The sequence below is a fragment of the Pseudopipra pipra genome, chromosome 7, assembly GCF_036250125.1.
Source record: "Pseudopipra pipra isolate bDixPip1 chromosome 7, bDixPip1.hap1, whole genome shotgun sequence".
In the NCBI taxonomy this organism is placed as follows: Eukaryota; Metazoa; Chordata; class Aves; order Passeriformes; family Pipridae; genus Pseudopipra; species Pseudopipra pipra.
The window spans coordinates 2500204-2518492 of record NC_087555.1 but is presented as its reverse complement, the minus strand read 5'-3'; the positions used below and the strand labels follow the sequence as shown (position 1 = coordinate 2518492).

General features: G+C 42.7%; 2 protein-coding genes across 4 annotated transcripts; both read left to right on the top strand.

Annotated features, from left to right (window-relative positions):
- The first annotated feature begins 893 nt into the window (after nt 1-893).
- DUSP19 (dual specificity phosphatase 19) lies at nt 894-7892 on the top strand. Of its 2 annotated transcripts, none has more exons than XM_064660190.1 (4): nt 894-1182; nt 1283-1329; nt 2618-2770; nt 6684-7892. In XM_064660190.1, exons 1-4 carry the CDS (start codon nt 957-959, stop codon nt 6903-6905), a joined length of 648 nt encoding a protein of 215 aa, XP_064516260.1. In that variant the 5' UTR covers nt 894-956; the 3' UTR covers nt 6906-7892. The 2 variants fall into 2 exon arrangements, with proteins under 2 accessions (XP_064516260.1, XP_064516259.1); XM_064660189.1 differs by having other exon boundaries at nt 909-1182; nt 1283-1374.
- Nucleotides 7893-8645: 753 nt separating this feature from the next.
- NUP35 (nucleoporin 35) lies at nt 8646-17028 on the top strand. Of its 2 annotated transcripts, XM_064660187.1 has the most exons (9): nt 8651-8817; nt 9817-9987; nt 11972-12099; nt 13742-13802; nt 14310-14451; nt 14843-14912; nt 15004-15132; nt 16214-16381; nt 16743-17028. In XM_064660187.1, the coding sequence occupies exons 1-9, from the start codon at nt 8682-8684 to the stop codon at nt 16818-16820; spliced, it is 1083 nt and encodes a 360-aa protein (XP_064516257.1). In that variant the 5' UTR covers nt 8651-8681; the 3' UTR covers nt 16821-17028. The 2 variants fall into 2 exon arrangements, with proteins under 2 accessions (XP_064516258.1, XP_064516257.1); XM_064660188.1 differs by lacking the exons at nt 16214-16381; nt 16743-17028 and adding an exon at nt 15238-15370 and having other exon boundaries at nt 8646-8817.
- Nucleotides 17029-18289: the final 1261 nt, after the last annotated feature.

Below are 18289 nucleotides of genomic sequence, written 5' to 3'. Positions count from 1 at the left end.
AGCAGGGGGTTGGAATTAGGTGATCTGAAAGGTCACTTCCAACCCAGGCCATTCTATGATTCTAATACTATGTACAGAGTATGCTACAGAGAATACTCTAGTCCAATACTCCGGGGGAGAAATACCCAAAGTATTTCATTCTAATATTTTCCATTTAGCTTGATGCCTTAAGCCCCTAATGATTTTTTATTTTTCTAATATTGGTAAGCCTTATAAGTTTTATAAGTAGATTTTAAAAGCAGCAACCCTCCCTCCTTTGTCCCTTGTCCCTTTCCCTTTCTCTGTAGCACCCTTGTTACACATTCCTTAACCCTCTTACCCCATTCTATGCTCCCTATATCACTCATACCCCTGAATATAGCAGAAATGTTTAGTCTTTTGTCAGGGTCTAAACCACAGAACACGGTCAAAAACTGGGTAACTATGTACCCTTTGTGCTCTGAGGGAGATGAAGATGGGATGAACAGGGGGTCCCGAAAGCCCCCCGACTCAATTCTCAGGGGGCGGACCCGGGGCGGACCAGAGTAAAGGCCACAGGGTGGACACATCTGGGATTGGATGGATGGTATTATGAAATGTAACATCTCAGGCACGGCCGGCGCGTCCTGTAACATCTACTGCCTTGGCAAAATGAACCGTTTCTTATCTCACCCCTAATTAACTGCTCTGGAGATTTTTTCAGCACTTAAATTCCACGGCAACAAGCTCCTTACAGTGTTTTCCCACGCCTCCCAAGAAGCAGAGGGAACAGGCAGACAGAGACAGACAGGCACTGCTGCACGGCTTGCTGACACTGAGCACGGGCATTCCGAGCTTGCAGGCTGCTTTAATTCGGACGGGACGGGGCGGTCCGGGGGGATGTCCCTGTCCGCCCGGTCCCGCCCCGGCGGGCGCGTCGGCAGCGCGGGGCGGGCGGCGCGGGGCGGGCGGCGCGGAGCGGAGCGGGCGGTCACGCCATGCACTCCCTCGCCCAGGAGATCCGCAGCTTCTCCAGGGCCAACCTGCGGAAGCAGCGCACCCGCGTCACGACGCTGACCGGCCGCAGGATCATCGAGACGTGGCGCGGCGCCTGCCTGCAGGTGGAGGAGGAGGAGGAGGGGGAGGCGGCGCCGGGCGGCGGCTTCGTGCAGGACCTGAGCGCCGACCTGCAGGTCGGGGTGGTGAAGCCCTGGCTGCTGCTGGGTGAGTGGGGCTGCGGGCCGCGGGCCCGGGGCCGCCGGCAGGGCGGGATGCCCTTCCTTCCAGCGCAGCAACCGGCGGGATGTCCTTCCTTTCTCCGCAGGGTCGCAGGATGCTGCTCACGACCTGGAGACGATGAGAAAGCACAAGGTAACTTGGCGCGGACGTGCAGACGCGCATCCCGCGCCGTGCGCGGTGGGTGTCTGTCAAGTTAAAAATTCTGAAGTATTCTCTTAGCGGCTCTGAGCAAAACTGTATTCCATTCGCATTTTCAAAAGGCTGCTCCATTTGCAGATGGATGAGTGCCTGTGAGCTTCACGGGAAGCTGAAATGCTTTCCCAGAGTCTCAGAATCTTGCAAGGGACCTCTGTAGATCATGCAGTCCAACCCCTCTGCCAAGGCAGGGACACCCAGAGCAGGTGACACAGGAACGTGTCCAGGTGGGTTTGGAATGTCTCCAGAAAGGGAGACTCCGCACCCTCCCTGGGCAGCCTGTTCTGCCACCCACAATGGAAAGAAGTCCTTCCTCATGTTGAGATGGAACTTCTTGTGATTTAGTTTATGGCCCTTGTTCCTTGTGGTGCTGGGCACCACTGAAAAGAGTCTTGCTCTGCTGCAAAAGTGATGATTGTTTAGAGCTGTTAATGGAACAGATTCCTGCATTGCTATGTGTGTTTACATTTCAGACACTAAGCAGCACCATCCCTCCTTGCCTTATGGGTACTGATGAAACTGGAAAAACAAAGCTCAAAATCTGTCCCAAACTTTGGTCTTTTTACTCTTCTCTGTTACAGTAATGGGGTGATAAGGCCTTCGGACAGTGGTGCTCCTGCAGGACAGGGAGTGCACCAGGCTGGGATCTGGTGCTATCTAAATGTCACTTCACTGTAAGTTAAAAACCCACCAAGTGGCTGTAGCCTGGACAAAGCAGAGATGGCAGGAGGCCAGAGGTGGTCTCGCCTGCCAAGGGCAGGTATGGTTTACTCTGAAATCCTTCTGCTCCAGTAAATGGTTCTAGTAACTCACCAGAAGGAACATTAAACTGATGGGTTAGGGCAGGCTTGAAATTTGGGGAATTGTTGGGTGGCCTGTGCTCTTGTTCCTATTGCTTCCTCTTTTATTTGCCATCTACGTGCTGACAACTCCCTTTTCTGTTGAAAATCCATATTTTAGTCTGTGTTTGTTTGAGCACTGATTTTTCATTTCCTGTCAGAAAAACCCTGAAATTTCTCACAGTATGTTTTAGCACACATTGAAACTTTGCTTGGAGAAAACCACACCACAGACAGCATACATATGTAAAACTGAACATTCCAGCTGTGTGAGATACAGTTTGTGTATGCCTAAAGAATAATTAACCCTTGCAACTGCTCATTTTGCTTGCTGTCTTCAGAAAATGCTTTTTTCATTTTTTTTCCTTTTTTTTTTTTTTACTTAGGTTACTCACATTCTAAATGTGGCATATGGAGTCCAAAATGCCTTCCTCGATGATTTTATATACAAGACCATTTCTATTCTGGACCTCCCAGAAACTGATATTACCTCCTACTTCCCTGAATGTTTTGAGTTTATTGAGAAAGCCAAGATCCAGGTATGGTATATCAATAATTGATGTTAGTAGTTATCCTGTTTACATTATTTATTACACTATTTTAAGAACTAAACCAGCTTCTTTTGTCAAAAGAAAATATGCTACCAAATGAATAGCTTTGCCATTGCCTTTTAGAATTTTAAATAGAGAATCCAGGCAATTTCTAAGCATTCCTAGAAACGTGACCCTGCTGTTAATCTCCATTCCCTCCAGCAATGTTTTTTTCAGAATGTCTGTCTTGAGTTTTAGAGAACTGCTTCTTTAATACAGATGGAGCAGTGGCTTACTTTAGATAAAGAAATCCCATCCTAAGTCACTACCCCTGGCAGAGGGAAAAGGAGAAAACTTACTTATCTGTCAGGGATGTTGTTTTGGATTAGAAGCAAGCCTAACGGGGCTTTTACAGATCTGTGTGGTTTGGCATCAGCTGGTCACCATCCTTGAACTTTTCATCATAGAATCATAGAATAATTTGTGGTGGAAGTGACCTTAGAGATCATGTAATTCCAACCCCCTGCTACAGGCAGTGACACCTCCCACTAGACCAGGTTCTCAAAGAAGATGCCACACGCTGAGCTATGAATCCACATATGTACCAAGGATGTCAGAGCATGTGTTAGTAGTCTTGGAGCCAACAAGTAATTTAACTGCTCCCAGAATCCTGAAAAAGATGTGACATGGGAAATGGGCTGAAGGGACTCTTTCTGGGGTTGCTTGGCAGAGCTGTCTGTAACCAGGAGCATCCCTGACTCACAGCTGTTAAATTCAGGCTTATTGTGTAATTTACAACCACCATTGCTTTGGTGGGAAAACCATGACTTGACAACCAAACCTTATTGCATGTTATTCCACCATATCTACCAAATTGATTATTCATGTAGGTTGGGATAAAAGAAGATAATCTTGCCCCAGCTTTCTTTGTGTTGCAGTGTTCTTTCCTTCTCTCATTTATCATTTACGAGCTATGTGATACACATTGTCACTTAATGACCTTTTCAAGGTATCTAGTTACGGTTTCCACTTCATTTCTAAATGAGAGTTGCCATTCATAACTGCACAGTTTTGCTTTCTGCCTCTGGTGTTTATGTCCTGGTTACTATTTTGTAAGCTAAGAAGTTTTCAGGAAAACTCTTACAGTGATATTAAGTTTTCTAATGGGAGAGGTGGGTGAAAGAGCAGGTAATTGGTGGAATAGTTGTTCTCCAGGATCAGTTGACAAAGCATGTGATAGTGGTATGCAGAGACAGATCTCTGGGTGGCTTGAATCACTTTATTTGCTTTGTCAAAATAGGGTTAAAAGGGCTTATGATAAACTGTGTTGTGAAGTGCTCTTCTGTTCAAGCAATCACAGAGATACGAGTGCTTCATCTCCTAATATGAGGGAAGGAGAGAAGTTCACTGGTGAGAGAGTGTGATATATGAGAAATTATTGTTAGAACGTGATTAACTCAATGAGAGACTATGAGAGCACTCCAGTTTGAGGATGCAAGGGAAGCCTGTGCTGTTCCTCAAGTCACTGCCAGCTGCTACTCGGAACTGGATCAACTTTTCTGAAACTCTAATGGCTCAAGTCTGTCAACACCATGGTACAAATTCTGATACCCATCAGAGCTCACCTTTTCTTCTAAGCTCCAAATTGGCAGGCAGGTTTTCCAGGACATGTTAGGTGACACATGTCAGGCCATAGTGCTACTGCTCTTTCATATTTCTGTTTAATATCGAATAATAAAACCTCTAAAATCTTTTGTTTCCAAGGAGGAAATCTCTGTTTATTCATGAACATCTCTCCTTATTGCTCCTTCTGTCTTTCCTGATGAAAAATACTTGGTTCCACTCCAAAGTAGAATGGATCCATAACTAACTACATTAGCTTAAAGCTTTATGCTTCTTTTTAATTTTTGCCCACTGTACATAACCATTGTATAATCACTTTTTCTGTCGGTGGAAGGTGATTTCGTTTCCCTTTCTATAAAAAATAAAAAAAACCCAACTTGGTCTTGAATCTTTAAAGATGTTTTGCAAGACCACAGACCATTTCTTGGTAGGCAAAGGTTACCAGAGTCAGAGCAAGGAGTTCCTGGTAAACAGAGATGAATTTCCTATCTGCAATCTGTTTCTCACTTTATTTCATATTCATAACAAATACAAAACTAGTCAAGAATGACATGTCAAATTACTCTTCATATGAATTGTAAACAACAGGGTTTAAAAAGGAGAGATAAAAGTTCTCAGTGTTAGATTTGGTTTAATGTTATTGCCCGTTTTCATTCATGTTCAGTAATTTTCAGGATCCATGGATATCACTAAATAATTTTTGACAATGTAAAACAGAACAGTTATTAAAAAAAAACAAATCAAAATTATGTGTGAAAAGAGGAAAACAAAGCATGAACTGTACGAAGGGAAAAAAAACAAAGGTCACTTCCCATGTGTATTATTTACTCAGTGCCGCTGCTAGATATTGATCTTGATTATGGTGCATTATGTCTGAAATAACTCCCATTAAAGCAGTAAAAACTGCTCCACATTTACAGTAGATAAGCTTCAGCAATTGATTCATTAGCAGTGCCATAATTTTTAATGTCATTGTTCTGGATTTACAGGTCACCACTGACACTCCCTCAGGTAGTTGAAATACATGGACAGGTCTGCTTCCCACTCTGCCATGGTCTGTGTGATGAGGAATCACGGCCCTATGACTGTGAGAAAGGGAATGAAGAGTGCAATTTGCAGCAGGCAGTGCACAGGGAATGTGATTTCCATTGCAAGAAAGGATAATATTGTGATTCATTGGGATGCAGGAGCTTAGATTCAGTGCCTAGCTCTGCCATAATCTTGTTGTGCAAGTCATTCTTCTAGTCTCAGCTTGGCATTTCTCCAACATGAATAATAATACTCAATTTCCTGCTTTGTCTTTTTACTTAAACTGGGAGATTTCTGGAGCAGGAACCATTTTCTGCTCTTGTGTGTTTATTAATAGACCAGATAATTTGCAGCTCCCAATTCTGTAACATAAACCATCGAGTTCCTGGAAAGGAACCCTGGTGCTTTTTGTCACTCACTGGTCTTTCTGTCACTGGCTAAAATGCTCCTTAAATAATTTGTGCCTGTTAAGGGCCGACAGAGCAGGCTGTTTATATCTAGAATGGATATGCTTAGTTCTAAAGTATCTGAGCAAATCATGTCGTGTTTCAGTATCTTCATTCAGAATACAGAGGTGCTGTGGGTTTGGTGGTGTGTTTTTGTGTCGCAGTGGCATCTGGCAGACAGTTTGGAGCCTCTTCCAGGGTGTAATCTGATGTACAAACATGACAGTGTTATGAAGCCTGGGCCTTGCAAACATTGCCTGAGCCACACTAGACTGTCTGGCTGTCTTTGCGTTAATTCGTGCTCGTTACTTCTTAACGAAACTTGCAGTGTCTTTTTAAAGAAGCGTGTGACTGGAACTACAAGATATTCCAAAATCTGCCTCTGTGCCCAGCTGTTTGCTGCCCTGCTATGTTTTTAACCTTTAACAAGATACTGTCAAGTTCCTTTCCATACTGCAAATAAAATCCATTTTAAAATTGGCACCCAATTAGATCGGATATCTTAGTATCCCGGGAGTCTGTGATTTGGTTTTTACATGAAGGGGCTCCTGTAAGGACTCGGGGAAAAGGACAGAGGGATATTTTTTAGTTTTAAGTGGGGAATTAAATTTGAAGTATTTGGTAATTATAAAGTGGCTTTGATTAGAAAAATACTTAATTTTGGGCTTATATATCTGTGTTTGGACTGACTTACATGTATAAATATTTGCTTTGAGCTCAGCAAGGAGCTTTCAGTAAGTCTTAATAGATTTTTATGTAAAGTTTCTACATACTTGTTTTTATGTGCCTAATATCCCACCTTATGTTTAATTTCTTTTTTGAAGGATGGCGTGGTACTGGTCCACTGCAATGCAGGAGTCTCCCGTGCAGCGGCCGTAGTCATTGGTTTTCTAATGAATTCGGAAAGACTGAGTTTTGCCAGAGCCTTTTCCTTGGTGAAAAATGCGAGGCCTGCGGCTTGTCCAAATCCTGGCTTCATGGAGCAGCTTCACAAATACCAAGAACAGATTTTAAAAGAAAATGGAAGCATAAATGATCACGACTGATCAAAAGGGAGAAGGGAAACAATCTGTTTTGACTATACAGGCACAGATGTTGGATGTCCTGTAATCTGTCATTTTGCAATCCCCTTTTCCCTTGTGCATTTTTGAGTCATTACATATTTTTTCTTATATTCCCTTGACCCTTTCTTTCAGCATGTCATCTATAGGCCAGATGATATTCCACTGACTTCAGAGAAGTTTTGCCCAAGAACCAGCTCTTCCTAGAGTGCTAATAGAAAGATAAAGTTCAGTTTTCCTTGAAACAGTAGAAAACAACAGAATGATGGTGGGGTTTTTTATGATACATCAGAAAATGCAGGCAATCGAGAAAGACAATAAAATAACTGAGATAAGTTGCCCCATTTACTTTCCAAATGTATGCATTCTATTCGGTTGTAAAATCTAGATAATAAAATGTTCATATAATGAAGTACCTTCATATTGGATTTTAAATTTATATTGCAAGTGAAGAGGATTTTATTTATTTCTGTGGGCTAGCCAACCATTAAATTTTTTTGGAAATTAAAACAGATGGTCTTTTGAGGATGCTCAAAATGTGTAGGATGCTTTCATGCTTCATGTCTTTCTACCATTTCTCATCAAGCAGGGATTTGAAGTGCACTAACATGATGTTTCCAAAGTGCTGGAACCAGCAGAGGTTTTTTTTGTAAATCATTTCGGTGGAGATATGAAAAATGTTGATAACAACCTGTCTGCTCACTGCTATTGCCTTTTCTTCACATTCAGTCCACATTTGCTGTTCCCTCACTCCATTCCACACCATATATAAAGAATGGACATCATAGGATAGGTAACTTTAGCGCTCCTGAGACATCTCAGGCGGAATTACTGTCTTAAGATGGCATGTTCAATACACACGGAAAATCTGTAAAAGATTTTAATAGTTTTTTTTGTGGCCTTCATGCCAGTTCTTAATGGTTTGTTATATTATTATGCAGTAAAATAAAAAGGACCCTGTGTTTGGATAAATTGTGTGCTGAAGTGACTTGAAAGGTTTGGTTTCAAGATTGGCGTTCTTGGTACCAACAGTCTGAACTTTTGCGTGCCACTGTGTTTGAACCACACCGTGTGTTCTCAATATTAATTGCTCATGCTCAAGACAGGGCAAGAGAGAATGGATCCAAACTGACAGACAGTTTGGATTAGATATTAGGAAAAAGTTCTTCCCCGAGGGTGGCCTTCCCTGAGGTGAGGCCCTGGCACGGGTTGCCCAGAGAAGCTGTGGCTGCTCCATCCCTGGAAGTGTCCAAGGCTGGGCTGGACGGGGCTTGGAGCAACCTGGGCCAGTGGAAGGTGTCCCTGGACACGGCAGGAGGGTGGAAGATCATCTTTACGGTCCCTTCCAACCCAAACCATCCCATGACTGCGCTGAACGCTAATGCGAGGTTTAGGCGACTCCTCTGCATCTGATCGCAGTCCCTTGGTCGCCGCCTGCGAGGGCAGCGGCCGCAGCGCTGTACCCCGGGCTCGGCGGGCTGGGGCAGCCCGGGCAGCGACCGCAGCCCTTTCCCCGGGCAGTCAAGGGGGCAGCTTTGCGTTCTCAGCCCGTGGAAACAACAACGCAGCACAAGCTCTTGTAACGGCAACTGCGGCTCTTTCAACTCTTTTTTTCACGACCTGGCCCTTCGCGGGGATGGGGGTGGGTGGGAGGGGGGCGGGTGGGTGAAGCCGTTTGCCGGGGAGCCGTGAGGGGAGAGCCCGGCCAGAGGAGGTAGCTCGGCCCGAGGAGGGAGCTCCCACCGCCCCCCTCCGCCCAAGATGTCGGGGGGCGGGTCGGAAGTGACGGAGGGAGGAAGCTCCGTCCTGTTTGAAAGCGCCCGGCGGAGCCGCCGCCGCTTCCTGCTTCCCGCCCGGGCCGCCATGGCCGCCTTCGCCATGGAGCCGCCGCCCGCAGGTGAGCCGGGCCCGCGGGCCGCCCCCGCTCTGCCGCTGTGCCGGGCGCCGCCTCACGGCGTGCTCGGCGCGTCCCCCCGCGCTCAGGTGTGCCGGTGAAGGGAGCGGGGCCGGCGCTGACCCCCTGCTCCAGGCCGGGAGGAGTCTGGATGCCGCCGGGCTGGAGTGGGCGGTGGGAGACGGCGCCAGGACGGGGAATCATAGAATCAGCTGGGTTGGAAGGGACCTTCGAGATCATCAAGTCCAACCCTGGATCCACTACCGCTGCGGTTACTAGGCCATGGCACTAAGTGCCACATCCAGTCTCTTTTTAAAAATCTCCAGGGACGGAGAATCCACCACTTCCCTGGGCAGCCCATTCCAATGTCTGACCACCCTCTCTGTAAAAAAATTCCTTCTAATATCTAACCTAAACCTCCCCTCACAACTTCAGACCACTTGATATTCCCTCTGGGGTGAAGCGGAACGGGCTTGGAGTTAAACCGAGCGGCCGCTGCTCGTAGTTGCGAAAAATGCGAGGTTGTGGTAAACTTGGCTTGCAAAACTTGCAAAGTGAATTATTATAGAACCGTCTTTGGAATCGTTAATGCATGTAAATATCTCAGGGGCAGGTGTCAGGAGGATGGTGCCGGGCTCTTTTCAGTGACATTGAGAACAGGATCAGGAGCGGTGGCCATAAACTAAAACACAAGAAGTTCCACCTCGACGTGAGGAAGAACTTCTTTCCATTGCGGGTGGGAAGACACTGGAACAGGCTGTCCGGGGAGGTCTCGGAGTCTCTGTCTCTGGAGGCATTCCAGACTCACCTGGGCATGTTCCTGTGTCACCTGCTCCAGGTGACCCTGCCCTGGATGATCTCCAGAGGCCCCTTCCAATCCTAACGATTCTGCCGTTCTGTGATCTTAATCACTTGCTCTATCTCGTGTTACATTTCTTTAACAGAAAAAAAAAAACCCGCTAGATCACTTTTCTTTTCCCTGGTTTTACGTTTTGTTTTCAGGAGCTGAGCCAATGACTCTCGGCTCCCCGACGTCTCCCAAACAAGGAGCTGGTGCTCAGTTCCTTCCCGGGTTTTTGATGGGTGACTTACCTGCACCAGTGACTCCACAGCCACGTGCTTTGTGCGGCCCTTCAGTTGGAGTGATGGAAACAAGGTCTCCGCTGCTTGCAGGTCAGGACTCTGAAAATGCTGGAAAATTGTCCTGAAAGTAGCAAATTGCTTTGTCTCGTCATTCTGCTTGACTGTTGCAGACTTGAATCCTTATAGCAAGTTTTATAACTTGCTATAAACAAATTCCACTGATTGAATAACTGGTGAACTCGAGTGTATTCAATGGAGTTTGGCTAAATTCTTCAAACTAGTCTTCAATTCAATAGCTGTTTTAAAAATGGCAGTTTTGGTACCAGGAAAAGTTTGTTTTACTGGGAAGTTAATATAAATCTCTGCTAATACAGACTCAATTTATACAGCTCTTTACAAGTCAATTGCACATACAGCCATTAGAGTTTTCTCTTTATTTAAAACAGATGTCTGCTGGCAAACTAAGTGCAGCACGTGCAAACTGCTGGTTTCTTTGCAGTGAATTCTAAAATGTCATGGATTGTCAGACTTGTAAAAACTGAGAGGAGAGAAACTAAAAAAATGCTTCTTAATTATTATCTAGTGGTTGTAGTTAGTCTTGATGTCTGCTGTCATTGAACTGAAGTAGCACTGACTCTTCCTAGCTGTAGATGCTAATTTCTTTTCAGTGACCTGATTGATTAGACTGGGAAGAGCTCTTACCCATGGTTTTAAGTTGGTATTATTGTGTCTGTGTTCTTCTCTGAGAAGTATGAGTGAGTAGTTAGCACATCATGGGTGATCTTGGCTTTTTTACTAAATCGGTTGGCATAATTTAATATCTGATGGTGTTAATAGTCATCTTGAAGGAGAAACTGAGGATTAAGGCACTGCAAGAGAATTTTAGATATTCTCTTCTTTGAATGTCAGGCAGGATTGGATTCGATGATCCTTCTGGGTCCCTTCCAACTTAAAATGTTCTGTGATTGTTGGTCTGTTGATCTCCTACTTCTTGCTGTTGTCTGCCTTTCCTGACCCCATCAAGTACAAACCTCTTAGGGAAGTATTTATGACATTGGAAGTAGTCATGGGAATTTCACCCAACTGATTTTAAAAGGCTTTATCACAGTCTCAAAGTATCAATTTTAGAAAAGGGGGACACAGTAAGGTACTAAAACAGGCTTACCAAAATGAGTGATTAAATACATCACTAAAACTGAAAACCTTGATGGGAGAGTGCTTTATATAATATACAGTTATTGCATATAACAGGAGCAGTTCTTGTATGTGTTAAACACTTCAGAGTGGAGTCTTGAAGCTCAGAATTTTAGGACTGAAAAGTACTGTGGAAAAGCTTAGTTTCTAAATGTTTTGCAAGTGAAAACTGTAAACTTTTTTTTTCTTTTCCTGAGGTAAACCCACACAAAGTGCTTAGAGATACCTCAAGTTCTCTCAGTCAGTTTAATTCTCTGTTATGCTGGGAGTCCCAAAGTTTGGGGGAGGGAAGCTGGCTTCACTTCATCCTGTCTAAAAGCAAGCTAGTCCCTGCTATCAAGAGCTTGCTTACATTTTTATTTAATGTGAAATGAGATGGGAAGCCAAGGAATTTAGGCAGTGGGAATGTAACAATCACATGGAATACATCTGTGTGCATTTTGGTATGGTTCTTTAGCATGTAGTACGTCTCAAGTCTTAAAAATCTTGCTTTTGCATCTCTACAGGCTAGTTAGTGTCTGAAATAATTAAAATACATTGCTAACCTGCCTTAAAATAGGAAGATGTAGCTATTATATGCTCATTGTAGCTAGATGTATGCTCAGAACTTCAGAAAAAGAACAAGTGCACGTTAACAGAGAGTATAAAGGGTTAATAAGAAGAGGTCTAAAATTTTTAGATGGTACTTCTGTAAGGATACAGTTTAACACGTGACACTGTGTTATGTAGACCATTCAAACCTGAACAGATGCAAATGCCCAGTGAAACAACCAACAGCTTTTTTCATGGCTGACTTTACCACTGAAGATTCAAAACCAAGCCCCAGTGGAGTACAGTGGCAGGTCTGCTCATGCTCTTCCTTCGTTCCTTTGCATTGCAGGAGGATCTCCCCCACAACCAGTGGTCCCCACACACAAAGATAAAGGCGGTGCTCCACCCGTCAGGAGCATTTATGATGAGTTGTCCAGTCCTGGGCTTGGATCAACACCTCTAACCTCAGGAAGACCAGTAAGTGTCTCTGGTACTGGCCTGTTCTTAGCAGAAGATGTGGGGCAGCTTCCTGCCTCGGCGAATTCTTCAGCCTGGGTTTGTAAACTGCTGTAGCAAACTGATGGGTGAGCCTTCTGCTCGTGCTGCTGCTCGCTCTGGGTGTTTGGTGTGCCTGCTGCTGTGCACACTAACTGAGAGCTGCTGTCATGAAGCAAACTCCTGTCATTACAGTAGAGAGTGAGAAATGCAAGTCATGCCTCAGTTGTGCTTTGTATGTACAAATGCAGACTTGTTGCAGATTTTCACCTGCTTGTAGATTTATTGAGCTGCTGATTGCCAGAAAGGCCCTTTTGCTCCCTGCAAGGAGGTTGTAGGCAGATGGGGGTTGGTCTCTTCTTCCAGGTGTAACAAATGATAGGAGAAGAGGAAATGGCCTCAAGTTGCAGCAGAAGATGTTTAGTTTGGATAGCAGGAAAAATTTCTTCACTGAGAGGGCTGTCAGGCGTTGGAAGAGGCTGCCCAGGGAAGTGTTGGAATCAGCATCCCAGGAAGTGTTTAAAAAAGATGTGGCATGTGGGGACATGGTTTAGTGGTGAAGATGGCAGTGCTGTGTTAGTGGACTCGATCTTAGAGGTCTTTTCCAACCCAGACAACTCTATGTTTCTCTGATTATCTTTTAGTGGGCAATAGGGGCACTTCCTGAAATAGAAGGAATTTTTTTCTGAGTAAAATATCTAATCAAAATTTGGGTAGGAAGGTGGGGTTAATTTTGAAAGAGGAACACTAAAATTTCTACAGGGTGATTTTTTTATAAGCTCTGCTACTTAAGTGAGTAGTCAAGCATTATTAGGTTCTTTTCTGTTGGACATGATCCTTCTGATGCAAGGAGAATGCTTTTCACTGAATGAGCAGTCTCTCTATTGAATGTTGCCTTCTGAAGAGTTTGTTCTGGAAGCTGAGGTTCCCTGTGGCAGACAGAATCCAACAGTGTCTTAAAAGACTGGAAGTTAAATTAAGAAAAAGGTATTGAGCAGGTGTCAGAACACGTGTTGCTATGTCTGCAGGCACTGCAGCTTGGTTGGGCTTGTATCTAAGAAATGCCATGATTCAGGTTAAAAATACAACTAAAATTGTTTTGGATGTTGAAATCCTGTGTTAAAAAGAAAAAAAGTACTAACAGCTAAAACTTGAAGTATACTTCCCTTCAGTGCAGTTGCACTAAGTAGTTGAGCAGGAAAGTGAGTCTAGTAGTGAGGAATACAAGTGATCCCATGATTTCTGAACCCTTTAGGAAGTGAGAATTAGATGCTGGTGCCTTAGGATGCTGACATTCTTCCCATCAGGATTCCCATCACATGGATGTGTGAATTACTGTACTGCAGCAATAAGTGAGATGACTATTTTGAAAAAGCTAAGCTGTAAGGTTTCTGAGTACTGATACTTTGCTTCACAAGTACATTTAAGTACAAATAACTTTTCATTAGTAACTCTTAATAATCTTGTATTAAATATACGTGTTCTTACTCTTAAAAACTAGGAGTAAGTTAAGGCAACAGTTAATATTCTTGCCTGATGCTTAAATCACCTGAAGATGATCTCTTTTGATCTGAGCAGTGTATACCTGTAAGAATGATTTGTTACTTTCTGTGTTTCAATGCAGGCCAACTTCTCCTTAACACAGAGCCCATCAGTTGGAATTCTGCCATCAACTCCAGGCACAGGTAGATGTCCTGTAAAAAGATATAATCTGCTTTCTTATTGCTTTCCTTAATACAGAAGAGTCATCACTGTTGAAACTACATCAATTCCTTACTAATTTGCAAAGGAACTGTGTATTTATTAGCTTTTCAGAAGGTGTATGAGTAGGAAATAATTATCCATTCTGACACTGAGTTTTTTGATCAACTTTACTTATTCCTTCTTCAAAAAGTGTTGTTGAACTGAGCACAGAGGTGGCTGTACTCTAGTGAAGCAGCTGAGATTGATGGGTTGCCTTCCATCTTCATAAGGTTTCTGATCTTGATTTAGTCGTGAGACTTAGTAGCACCCTTGTGGATATGAAGTTTGGATTGACTTACTTTTTGTCTGTGTGTGTGAGTAAATCTCCATCAGACTCCTCCATATACAAGTGAAATGCTCGATACTGAATTTATTCTTTTATTATAGACTTTTAAGCTTCTCTGTTTTGCAAAAGAAATCCGTTCAACGATGCCATTTTAATTTAACAGCTTCAAGCGTGTTCAGTCCTGCAAGTATTGGGCAGCCTAGGAAAACTACTCTGTCTCCTGCTCAGCTAGATCCTTTTTATACTCAAGGTGATTCCCTTACTTCAGAAGATCAGCTTGATGACACATGGGTAACTGTATTTGGGTAAGCTGATTTCCAGACTGTTAGAAAAACCTGGGTGAAGTCTTCGTGACATGTGAAGGGAAATACTTGGGCACTGCTGTTGTCTGGCATTCGTAGGTGTGCAGGAAATACAACTGGGGTTAAAGCAAGCAAACATAGTTTTTAGTGAGTCACCTTAACTTAAGCTAAGTGTTATTTTTTTTCAAGTTAGAAAGGCACCATTCTGCCATGGAGGTGTGTGGTGAAGTAAAAGTGCCTAGAAGATGGTATTCCTCAAGTCACTGCTTCTAAAATGTTTTCACACTACTCTCTTCTGGATTTCTATAAACCCTTCATAGGATTGTATGTTAGCACCTGAATTCTTAAACTACTAGTAATTTTTTTTTTTTTTTACATTTTTTCTGTCCTTCAGATTTCCTCAAGCATCAGCTTCCTACATTCTTCTACAGTTTGCTCAGTATGGAAACATATTAAAGCACGTGGTATGTCTTAGTTTGACACTTATTTCTGAAAACACTGGGACTCATGTATTTGAGAAGCTGCATTTCACAATTTTCACCTCATCTCCTGCAGATGTCCAACACAGGAAACTGGATGCACATCCGATATCAGTCTAAGCTTCAAGCCCGGAAAGCCTTAAGCAAAGATGGAAGAATTTTTGGTGAATCCATCATGATTGGTGTCAAGCCCTGTATAGATAAAGTAAGTTAAGAGCTGCTTTTAGTTAAATATAAGGCACTCTTCTTTTGATCTTCCTTTTTGTTTCTTCCCCTGACCTCTTTAATTTTTTTTCTTTTGGAATTGCAGAGCGTATGTAGCTGTGTAGGTATAGAATGTTACACATTACACGAGTTCTTTTCTTAAGTATTTGTCAACATTTCCTGCTCAGAAGGATCATTGTGGGCAGTCTCTGCTCCTTGGAGGTTGCAGTGCACAGAGTTATACTGCTATTGAAGGTAGTGAAATGAAACTGTAACGTGAGGCAACTGAGAGAAGTTTCCCAACTGGAATTTATGGCACTCAGAGGCTGCAATATATAGGTGAGGGCAGATTAAGACTGTTGCTGCTCCTCCTTATTGTCCTTCTCTTTTTAATGTGACTATTCATGTGTTTCTGCCTTTTGAGTTTATATTAGTACATTGAACTGAAAATTTGCCCCCCCCCAGCTAGTTGTTATTTCCCACCATGTGTCCTCTGGGTTCTTGTGGAACTCGTGGTGCCCACCAAGTCACTTGATGCCTCTTTCATTTTACATGCATTCCTTTCCAAACAAAAGCTTACAAAATGGAGCCTTCTGACTTCTTTTCTGGCATCTGCTAAAGGGAGTGAATGAAACTCTTTGGCAAGCTGAGTCTGAGCAAAAGGTGAGAGTTGCTAAAGACTTGAAGACAGTTTTGTCTGGATCAGGTCAAATATTTTAGAAGTATTTAGAAAGGGAGTGTTATGCTACTTTGTTCCACTGGGCCTGAAACAAGTTACTACTTGAAGTTTGTTGCAATTAGTACAATATATTTTCTCTACACTGTTTCAAACTTGGTTGACATTTAGTACAGACTGTGAACAGATTCCAAGCTTTCACTATGGCATAATCCAAAATATGAATGATTGCAGTGAGGAAGATGCTTGCTGGTGGTCTGTACCTGTGTGCTCTTTACTGACAGGCCACTTATCTTTGGGGTATGAATACATTTTGTCAAACAGTTTTAGATAGTAGACAATTTTAGATAAGGTTGGAATACTGCTTTTTAGCATTTGTTTACATTATATTAACCCTCTTTTTAAGAGTGTGATGGAAAACTCTGAAAGAAGCTCTACATCCTCAATGTCTTCGGTTTTCACTCCACCTACAAAATCTACTGGCACACCAATACAACTTGCAAATAATACTACAAGGATTTCTACAATGAGACCTCTTGCAACAGCATATAAAGCTTCCACTAGTGACTATCAGGTATTTTAAGGGAAAAAGAAGCCTGTGTTTTTGTGCTGTCTCCCCTTGGTTGTGTGAGGCTGTACAGACAATTAACTTCAACGTGACCTTAGCTTTTACCTTTTGCTGTCATTTCTTTAAAGATGTGCTTCAGTCTGTTCAGTCTCTAAAATAATAATAATAATAATAATAATAATAATAATAATTTAATTATTTGTCACTTTTACAGGGATTAAGGGCTTGTTTTGAAACGATTTCAAACATATTTTGTCAAAATACAGTAGTCCTTAGGAAAAGAAATAAAAATGGGTTAGTGTAAAAAGAATTAGCTGTATTGACTGACTCTTATTTTCTCTCTTCTTTTTTCTCCCTTCCCTTGTAGGTGGTTTCTGACAGACAGACTCCTAGGAAAGATGAAAGTATTGTATCCAAAGCAATGGAATATGTGTTTGGCTGGTAGTATCCCAGAGGCAGGAACACTCTCAGCTGGTCAGGGTTGGAGCTGGACCCGTGGTTAGTTGTATAACTACAGGTGGTGTTTTGTCTCCCACAGCGCCTGTTATGCCTTCAGTTCATTCAGCAGACATGTAGCTTGCACTTTAAATGATGGCAATGTACACGTGGGTTTGCAAACTGAGTTAAGTGTAAATAAAAGTGCTTTATTCCCATTTGTGCTCCAATTGCATGACTGTACAACATATGTCAGCACTGACTTCTCTATAATTACTTTCTGTGAGTTATTTCCCAGTAAGTTGGAAGTGCTTAAAATGGCAGCTACATTTACTGATGCCTTTAATTTTTTATTTTTTTCCCCTCTGGAGAGACTATGGGCTACTTGCAGGAAGAAAACTATGCACAGCTGGCTCCCAGGGACAGGGGCTGTTCTTAGTATGTGTCATTTTATTTTTTTTAAGTTCAGATTCATTGCTGTTTTATAATTATCTCTGGCATACTGTTCTAAATGTCATAGCAGCATTTGAACTCTTTTTTATTATTAATAAAGATCAAGTGAAGTTTTTTCCTTTGGTTGGTTTTTAAACAAGTATGAGTTCTGTTAGGAAAAACTGTCTGCAGTGCTCTTAACTATTAAATATGATGCTATCTAATGTTTATTGAAGTGTTATCAGCAGAGGAGGTGCTGCTGATTTTTACAAAGCAGTACAAACTGGATTTCAAACTAGCTAGTGGGTAAATGTTGTCTCTGTGGGTATTTTATAGCAGTGTGCACTTAACGGGTAACAAACTGTAGCATTCTAAACTACAAAACATTGAGTTGAAGTAGCTAAATAGGAAAATGCAATGTTTGGTGACCACAGCTGCTTTCATTTCAAGACTTTTCTAAGAAATTTTCTCTTAAGGTGTTGGTTTGGCTGAATTATTTTTACTTTTTGAATTGAACTTTCCCTCTGGAATTTTTGGAGATGAGCCTCTCAAGTAATCACGTGTGTCATTTAAGCTCATGGTCTCATTCATCTGGGAAGAGAACAATTTTTTTTCATAATACTTGGGAAACTACTATTCCTTTAATAACTTTGTGGCTGTGTTGGTGTGGTCAACATCAGCCTTTTAGTTTGGGTCAGTGGTGTGTTGGTCAGGTGAATCCAATTATACCCCTTTCCATGCTTTGCTTCACGCTGCAGTGTGGTCTCAAAGTTCTTCAGCTGCATTCCTCTGATAAAATTAGATTGCAAGACTAGTCCAGCAGCATGCCTGATGTCCCTCAGGTGCTGATGGGCATCCAGTTTACAGGATTAAGCTAGAGATGGTCCTGACTAAAATCCCCAAAGCACTTAGTGAGAAGTAAGGTTTCTGCCTCGGGGCACTTTGTTCTTCACTGAACGCTTTAGAAGGAACCTACCTGCAGGCAGATTCAGAGATTTTTGAGATGCATTTGATGGATTTGCTGGCTTATGCTTTTAGAATATTGAT

Coding starts and splice junctions, on each gene's coding strand:
- DUSP19 (XM_064660189.1), top strand. CDS start 957: ATGCACTCCCTCGCCCAGGAGATCCGCAGCTTCTCCAGGGCCAACCTG. Junction 1,183..1,282: donor GAAGCCCTGGCTGCTGCTGG/GTGAGTGGGGCT, acceptor CTTTCTCCGCAG/GGTCGCAGGATGCTGCTCAC. Junction 1,375..2,617: donor CGCATCCCGCGCCGTGCGCG/GTGGGTGTCTGT, acceptor TTTTTTACTTAG/GTTACTCACATTCTAAATGT.
- NUP35 (XM_064660187.1), top strand. CDS start 8,682: ATGTCGGGGGGCGGGTCGGAAGTGACGGAGGGAGGAAGCTCCGTCCTG. Junction 13,803..14,309: donor GCCATCAACTCCAGGCACAG/GTAGATGTCCTG, acceptor TTAATTTAACAG/CTTCAAGCGTGTTCAGTCCT. Junction 14,913..15,003: donor GAAACATATTAAAGCACGTG/GTATGTCTTAGT, acceptor CATCTCCTGCAG/ATGTCCAACACAGGAAACTG.